At 35.9% G+C, this 8,713-nt stretch overlaps 2 protein-coding genes and 1 non-coding gene across 3 annotated transcripts; 1 reads left to right on the top strand and 2 right to left on the bottom strand.

The window, feature by feature from the left end:
- Window positions 1-325: 325 nt before the first annotated feature.
- Window positions 326-3,691, bottom strand: LOC133676659 (ataxin-3 homolog). Its single transcript, XM_062098374.1, has 2 exons — window positions 3,237-3,691; window positions 326-1,124 (listed from the first exon to the last, which is right to left on the bottom strand). Exons 1-2 carry the CDS (start codon window positions 3,486-3,488, stop codon window positions 534-536), a joined length of 843 nt encoding a protein of 280 aa, XP_061954358.1. The 5' UTR covers window positions 3,489-3,691; the 3' UTR covers window positions 326-533.
- Window positions 3,692-4,513: 822 nt separating this feature from the next.
- LOC133676904 (OVARIAN TUMOR DOMAIN-containing deubiquitinating enzyme 3) lies at window positions 4,514-7,242 on the bottom strand. The gene is made up of 8 exons (XM_062098699.1): window positions 7,114-7,242; window positions 6,812-6,965; window positions 6,652-6,733; window positions 6,512-6,575; window positions 6,196-6,301; window positions 6,038-6,092; window positions 5,327-5,380; window positions 4,514-4,836 (listed from the first exon to the last, which is right to left on the bottom strand). The coding sequence occupies exons 1-8, from the start codon at window positions 7,133-7,135 to the stop codon at window positions 4,693-4,695; spliced, it is 681 nt and encodes a 226-aa protein (XP_061954683.1). The 5' UTR covers window positions 7,136-7,242; the 3' UTR covers window positions 4,514-4,692.
- Window positions 7,243-7,329: 87 nt separating this feature from the next.
- TRNAE-CUC (transfer RNA glutamic acid (anticodon CUC)) lies at window positions 7,330-7,402 on the top strand. The gene has a single exon. It is a non-coding gene; the product is annotated as a tRNA-Glu (tRNA).
- The last annotated feature ends 1,311 nt before the right edge of the window (window positions 7,403-8,713 follow it).

The following is an 8,713-nucleotide window of genomic DNA, read 5'->3' as shown; positions in this document are numbered from 1 at the left end:
TTACCTACTCGTCTTCAAGATTCGTATCCACTTTCATTCTTCAACGATGGTGAACATTTCAAACTGTTTTTGTCGAAGGATGAATTGGGGGGGGGGGGGGGGGGGGGCTCAAAAATCACCACTCCATTTAACTCCAACTGATCAACGGCGGTTGCCGGTAACAATGACTCACGAGGCATTTGACATTTCCATGTTTCTTCCATAAAAAACCCTTGATTCACATATTCTAATAGTGGCACTATCCAACCACAAAATTAGACGTGCCAACCTCCCAAGAATCATAAGAGTTTTGGAAAAAGAGAACAATAACCACAAAAAGTGCCTGTGCGAGAATCCATGCAATCATATAGCTGCAAGGTAGTTTTCTTCTCGATAGAGAGTTTTTACAGTAAAAGATTAAAGGTGTGAGAAAAAGTAAAATGGAAGTATGTGCTGCATAAATACGTAACCTGCCAAGGATGTGTTCTATCCACCCTCCCTGACAATGTTTCTTGTTGCTCAACTAACAGAAAATAAATGCAAAAGAATATTTCTTATTGAGCCTTTTTGTCCTCGCTATCTTTGTTGTCATCTTTGGTATCTTCATCATCTTTTTGGGGACTGCCAGTTTCCACCCTGGTCATTGATTGGGAAGGTTCCATCAAGCTGGCAGCTATTGCAGCTTTCATGTCCTGGTCCTCCATTTCTAACAGGATTTCTTGATATGGGTCAGAATCCTGTTGAGTGGAATTGATTCTCTGAGGAGACTGCGTGTTGTTGCAGGATTTAATAATCCTCTCAGCATCTTCAGGAGACAGCCACTGCCCATAACCATTGGAAGCTTCAGAAGAAGCAATGGGAAACTCTTTCGGGAAGTTTCCTCTCACCAGGAAAATGCTCCAGCCAGAGTTTTTAAGAGAATCCAGATAGGCTGCAAGGTAAAACTTGGATAAGTGTTGTGGAGCTGCGTAGAGGCTGTCAAAGTTATACCACTCCCCATTCACTTTCCTAATGCAGAACCAATGATCATGCAAATGACAAATAAAAGCATTTTCTAGATCAGGGTCAATCTGTGCATGCTCAGCAACCGGACTATCAGAGGCAATGACCTGCAAGTCCCACACCTCTAAAGCCTTTTGTAAAACCTGCAAACAAGAATCCTCACAGTAAGTTGAGTTCGAACAACTCCATAGACATGCCAAGAAATAGCCTCCAGAAAAAAAAGGAACATACTTTATATGCATTTAAGTTAACCTAATAGCATTATCTCTTAAGCATGAGACTCGTCTGTGGTTCAAAGGTAAGTCCATTCATATTATTACATAAAAAATTTACTAATGAACAACATGGACCATGCATGGTTAATAATAATTAAGAAAAAAATCACTGGTAAAATAGAACTAGAGAAAAAGAGTGGAATTTACAACCAGGGCATGCCAGTTCAATAATTTCCCGAGGAATCTCATGTAAAGAATAAAAATTGAATGTTAACTGCCCATGATGTACGGATGCTTACACACAAAGATGATACCAAAGATAGCATAGCTGGAAATGAGAATTAGTGCCTGACAGAATGACAAAACCTACAATGAAACTATACATGCCCATGTTCCCGATTAATCTCCACTCTATAATGGGTATCCATCCTCATCTAAACCTACAATAAACCTCCATCACAGAACCAGTTGTTATATGTCTTTCATCGATTTATACTGTTACGAACACAAAGACAAACTTTGAGAGGAATTGTAGCCACAAAATTTACCGATTAAAATGCCCTTCAGGCACCACTTCATACTATTCACTGGTCCATAGGTACCAGAAATATGTTTGTGGTACAAGGTTCAGGGATGGGACATGCACTTTGATTAATTTACAGTATGTAGGGGGGTAGGCTTAGATGGTATGTTAGTTTGAATCATGGTACAATTGGAACATCTTTTTGGTTTGTTGACAGCACAAACATTATGGTCTAATAGTGTAAAGGAAGAAAACATCAAACACAAATGCAGTTTTCATTTCTAATAAATGATAGAATAGAAAAGGCATTAGCTTAAAAAAAAAATCAGATCAATAATACAATATAAAGTAGTTGAACCGGATTAAATTAAAAACCAGACCTGTGTGAAGAAAAATATTGGCCAAAGTAAAACTGATGGCCCAGACTTGTCCTTTTCTCTAAGGCCCAGACTTCTCGTGTTATTAGGTTTAATTTACAACATCACATCTGTCTTAAAATCTTTCTTCCACGGAAGTCAAGCATGTTTCTTTGTTTCTTGCTGCTGGGAATTTTTTTTTTTCCTATTTCACTTCTTTCTCCCTCTCAGCTCTTTGAGAAAAATCAATCAAGCTCAGAGTTTTGTTCTCAATTTTTTTTCCCATTTATACAGATTTCAGTTACCAAAAAGGGGACTCTCACGATCCAGAACACAAAACACCTCGATCTAGTGCATAAATGTACTGCAATCTGAAAGGTGCGATCCAGATTGCCAAATGTGGGGTTGCCACAGTTATGATAACTATGAGCTGGTCTCATATCTTTTACGCATACCATGACATGCACTTCATATAAGTCTATTACAGCTTTTATCCACAAAGACTAACTATAATCGTATGTTTATTCTTAGAGATTTAAAAAATATCACATGCTAAACCATATATATATGCCAAAAACTTTACCATCTCTCCAACTCCCACCTCAAGCTACACATGCTCTATAAAAGCATCCATCCACCTCCATAAATCAAACACCTAAGTTTAAATGTTTCCCCTACCAAGATGAGTAGCCTATCCACCCCATGCATCCCAATATTTCACCATTACTAGCTAAATGTTCAAAGCATCAGCCTAAATCCTGACTTTCATACTCCCAAGAAACATACTTTGCTAACTAATCAACTAAATGTTCATTATCCCCACATGCATCTCTCAAAATGTCTCAAATTTTCAACACGGGGAAAGTAACACAAACTTTGCAATAACCTCCTTTCTCCCCTACCCAGTTTTAGTAACCCCACTGAACACAAAGTCATTGCTAAAATTTTAAAAATCTCCATAATTACAACCTAGTACTAATCAAGTGTTTTCCTTAACTCGAAGTCAATAATAACAAATCATGCCTCAACTTTCACTAACTTTAAGTTAACTCCAAAACAAAACAACATAGAAAACAATTTCCATTTAACCTTAAAATTAATTTCTTAATTCTTGCATCAGTTCATTAACTAATCAAAACTGCTAATTAATTAGCGACGAACCTGGATACTGAAATCACCGCCTAAGGAGACATTATGAGACTCGGCGGAGAGAAAATCACCAGAAGCAGCGGCGGAGACGGTGCCCTCTTGCATCATCTGGCGCTCTTTCGTATCGAGATCGGAAGCAAGCGCCGCCAAATCGAATTCTGAAAAGAATGGTCCTTGCAACACCGTGTTAACACAATGTACGGCGCACAGCTTTGCCTCCTGTACCTCGTGGTACAACATCCCTCCATTGCTCACTCCTTCCATGTGATTGATCCAATTTCGTCAAATTGAAACCCTAGATTTCTCCTTTGTTTCTTATTTATATTTTTTTTATTATCAATTGCGGTTATATTAACTTTTTTGCGGTTTTTCGGTGGGGGAGAATTTTTTCGACTTGCCTTGGAAATCATGAATGGAATGAAAGTGTTGCTGGCACGTGCAAAAGAACTGCCTTGCACGTGTAACAAATTTGGCAACCTGGAACTTGTCTTTGCTGGGAACAGCCTCACTTTATATTTTTCTCAATCGAGCATGAGGATTTTGTTTTTTTTCATTTTAGAGCACTAACTTTATTAAAACTTTCAATCAAGTACTTTCATTCCATTAATTGCTCCATTTTCTACTTAGATAACCTTTGACAAATACTAAAAAAGTATTGCAATGTTGGAGTGTCAACTTTTTTATTTTTCTAAATCAAGTATTTGAACTTTATTTTTTCATTTTGATACCAACCTTTTCGTTTGTTCCAATATAGTAAAAATCTGTTAATTGTTTATTTTCACATGGTTTCTATTTCTTTTTTAAAAAAAAAAATTGATATTTTAAATTGTGTTCATAATTTTTTTATTAATTTTTATTAATCATGAAATAGAATTTAACATCGATGCTTAAATAACTTACCATTAATTAAAATGATTTTCTTTCTAAAATGTTTATTTTAATTTAAAATATGTTTATTATAGGATACTTTTACCATAACAAGCCATACATTAAAAAATGAAAAATTGATATAAGTACTAAATTGACACAATTAAAAACAAAATGTAAATGTATCGATATAGAATGACCGAGAATTTGCAGGTTGTATTTCCTCTCTCTCTCTCTCTCTCTCTCTATATATACATATATATATATATATATATATATATATATATATATATATATATTCTGACGATATGACTCTAAAATTATAATGCTTCCGAGTGACCGAGTCCTTTCACCAGTGTAACTTTCGACCAGGCGGCCTCCTGGCGTTTAGGCTAAAAGAAATGCAGCTACATGATCAAGCCTGGAAAAGAGCATGCAGGCTTTGCATGATTTTCAATTTCTTTCGCATAAAGCAGGAAATCCCTGCAAGACTACATCCTCCTTAAATACTAACAGTACAAAATAGCATCAGCATCACTTTCTTTGGCAATTATCAATGCTGGTTTTCATCCGCCCATGATAAAAGTCTACTTCTGAAGCCTCAGACAAGCAAGTCGTAATGATTCTTACCACTGTACAGTAGCCTCACAGCTTTCCTTGGCTTTCCCTTCCAAGAGCCCTTCTGGAACTCAGCTCCGTACTCTGCTATGGGAATAAAGCCAGAGCCCCACCCACCACTGGCGTGCTGCATAGCATGCAAAATCTTGAATTTCATTCTAATTGGATGTAAGATTTTATCACTTGCTCATGACTAAATAAGGTGTAACTTTTTCACCTACTGAATTCTGGCAGAAATGCTGCAGCATAACAAGATGAGTACATTCATAGATTTAATGACTGCAATAAGATTGTCAAATGATCATAAAATCGACCTAATTTAGCATGCCAAACACAGCTCCTACTAAGCAAAGCCATTCTTGTCAGATAATGAAGGTCTCACTCATCCCCTGCTATAAGCCCCAAAATGCCAGAGGCTCCCTGACTATATCCCTCATTTGCACGCACCAAAAACCAAGAAACCAATTCTTTTTTTTTTTTGTGAATTTCATCTCTTTCTTGGCTATATAGCATAACTATGTTATCATAATTGTGGAAAAAGCAAAAGGTTAGGCACCTACATAGCATAACTTACAAGAATATTTTGCATGGCATGATCGTGGAAAGAAAAAACTTACCTCATGCTCTGGTATGTAAACAATGATTGGCTGATTACACAATCTTGACAGCACCTAATTCAGCAGTGATGATCGTTGGTTAGTCAAATATTAGCAAAAATTACATATAAACAACCACACAGGTAAAGGCAGAAAACTCATACAAACAACACCCAGAGCAAAATCAGTCACACATGATACTTAACCCAGAGCACAGTATTCTAATTTATAAAGCTGCTAACTGAAGCTTGAAATGACAGTCCTTTTCTGCCTCTCACCCAAAATGAAAAGCAAATGTAGTAAAAAAAAAGAGGGTAGGCATGTGTTCATCTTAATTTAATAAAAAGAAAAGCAAACACTCATAAAAAGAAAAACAAACACTCAAACTTATCCATTACAATTCATAAATTTGGCATCATCTAGATTCTAGTAACAACATATCAATTTCTCAAGTTCATTCCATGACACGGATAGTAATCAGTAATTTTACTGATGTAAAGGCACTATTTGATGCTCCAAATAGATATCATTGGGAATTCTATGAAAACAACTCAATCTCCATCGCAATGGAAACTAAAACAACACACTCGACAGAGCCATGTCAACTTAAAATACATATCAACTCTGTAAGTCCATGAGCAGATCTCTGAACAGGTGCAAACACAATCACCAACGAAACAAGTGGTACCATGAAATGTAGGCATAAAAGAATGCATCAAAAGGATCACTAACCAGTAGCTCTGACTCGCCTCCCCAAAAATCAGGTCGCTGAATGCGTTGGCAGTAACTATAGAGAGACATTAACAGATGTACAATGAAATCCCATTCACTAAAGTATGCTAAAGCATCCATCAGAAAATCAATGATAACGGTACTGCTTCAACACTCACCGTTTCAAAGACTCATCAACCGTGATTGCAATAACTGCTTCTTCGTACTGTTTGCGTTCTTCTTTACTATCACATATAACCTCTTTCACAGCCATTCGTAGTTCATCTGCAGTTTTTATAGCAAGAAAATATAAGCTTCTGCCACTATTTAAAGCAGTATAATCTTATCAGTATCTACAATAAAACACAAGATAAGAGAATCCCATAATAAAACCAAAGCAAGATAGCTTGTCAGAAAGAAAAACAAATTCACAGCTCTTCCTTATCCTGTTGATACTATTGAGATAAAGAAAATAAAATATTACATCAACTATACCTGCATTATTTCTCTCTTCTCGTGGATTAAGAGAGATGCCCTTGTTGAAAGCCATTCCTTTGACCTGATTTTCACCAGACAGAATTAGTTTAAAGGCTAAAAAAAGAGAAGCAACGTTGTGTCACCTCATCAGTTAGTACCAGAGAACGAAATAGACAGCGCCCATCTCCGGTAACTTTCTGAACTGAATAACGCTCTACTTTTTTCATCGAATGTGAACCCCTGCCTCAATAAAAAAAGGGGGGGTTTAGTCTCCAAGGTCTATAAATGCAATAAAAAGAAAGAAAGAAGAAGTCTTACAGTGAAGGCCCGATTCTAGCGAAGAAGCGATGGGTGTTGGCAGAGAAGAAAGGCGGAGGAAATGAGTGAGGTTTGGAGGTGGAAATTGAAGGAAGTGGCGAAGAGACGAGCTCAAAATGGGCAAACCCATGTTTCATCTGCTCTAAAATATGCTCTGCAAATCAATCATTTGTTCATACGGAGTTAGGAATGGAATTTAATGTTCTATCTATCTGTCTGTTGTTGAGTTGAGAGGGTGAAAATGAGAAAAAAAACATTCTTTATAAATTCTTGAGAGTGAGAAGAGATGATGGAATGAATACCGTTTGTGGACTTCTCCGCCATGAAATTGAAAGCTACGAAAACAAAGCGGGGGGAACGATAAGGGCAGACAGTGATTCTTTTAAGCAAACGAAGCAAGCACTCGGCGCAAGTGATGAGGCGGCCATAAGAGCACGCGGGCGTGTTTATAACTCGACGTCGTTTCTAGATGTAATTATTATATGTTTTAGCTTTAACGTACACCTAGTATCCATCATTCCGTTGTAGTCTAGTTGGTTAGGATACTCGGCTCTCACCCGAGAGACCCGGGTTCAAGTCCCGGCAACGGAAACTCTTTTGGCACCAGGAGAACTTTTATGTGTTATCGTTGCCAGGCATGCATGTATGCTTTTACAATTCCATAGCGAACATAGTAACAGTCCGCCATCTGCTGAACACGTGTGCGTGCGTGCGTGTGTATTGCCATTATAATTTTTTAAAAAGAAAAAAACCTAAACCCCTCAGTATTTGAGACAGTAGACCGTGTTCATTCGAACAGTGCTTCTTCTATTAGTCTCTATAATTTTTATACTTTAATTTTTTTCATTTCTTTGTTTTCTTCTTTATTTAAAAAAAATTAATTTGATTTATGATTGGCTATGATGATTTGTTTTCATGCTTGCATATGAAAATCTCAAGATGTGAAATGTTACATTGCTTGATTAATTCTTGATTTAATAAAATAAAATTTAATTCTATTAATTTAGAAATAATTATAGCATTAGATAACGAATTCAAAGTTTAAAGAAATGTTGAATCTCTTTTTTATGCCAACATTAAGGACTAATTTAAACATTCAAGAAAAAAGTTATGTCCTTTTCTTAACTTCAATACCTCATTTTTTTTATCCCTTCATATTGATTTTATTTAGGATTTGACTTGGTGGTTTGTTTTAGTTGCTTTGATACGAGGATCTTGTAATATCAAGGAAATTTTTCAGTACTTATTTAATTTTTAATTTTGCAAAATAAAATAAAATTCAGCTGATTTAGAATAATTAAGTGTTAAAGCGTCAAATTTAAAACTAAAACAAATATGGGGATTGGATTAAATAGGCAAGGTAAATAGGTTGGTGCATGCAACGCACACGGTAACGTGTAGTAGACCCTTTCCGTGTTCAAGAAACAAGTAAGGTGTCACCCGGCTACCAAACACAGGCTTTTGCAGTGGTGTTCAACGAAGACATTGCAGTTGGCCTCCGAAGACCTTTTTTTTCTCCTCCTTCTTTTCTCTCTCGCTTCCTCATGATTCATGTTGGCCTACCAAAATTGAAATGTGTCATGTTATTTTGTTTTTTATCAAATTTGATCATTTTTTTTTATTGTTATTTGCCTTCATTTTAATCTTTTTTTATTTACTTTGTTTTTCAACTTTTCCCCTCAACATTTGGTTTCATTTAATTTTTATATCAAATTTGATTCTTATTCTTTTGGTTGTTATTTTTTATCATTTTTTTAAGTAAGTTTTTTTTTCAATTTTATCCTCATCATTTGGTTTCAATTTATTTTTATATCAAATTTGATCATCATTCTTGTAATTGCTATTTGTTTTGTTTTGGATTATTTTTTTATTGATTTTTTTTAGTTTTGTTCCTCGTCATTT

This window comes from Populus nigra, chromosome 17 (assembly GCF_951802175.1).
Source record: "Populus nigra chromosome 17, ddPopNigr1.1, whole genome shotgun sequence".
In the NCBI taxonomy this organism is placed as follows: Eukaryota; Viridiplantae; Streptophyta; class Magnoliopsida; order Malpighiales; family Salicaceae; genus Populus; species Populus nigra.
The sequence above is the reverse complement of the archived record's forward strand: the minus strand, read 5'-3'. Positions and strand labels throughout refer to the sequence as shown.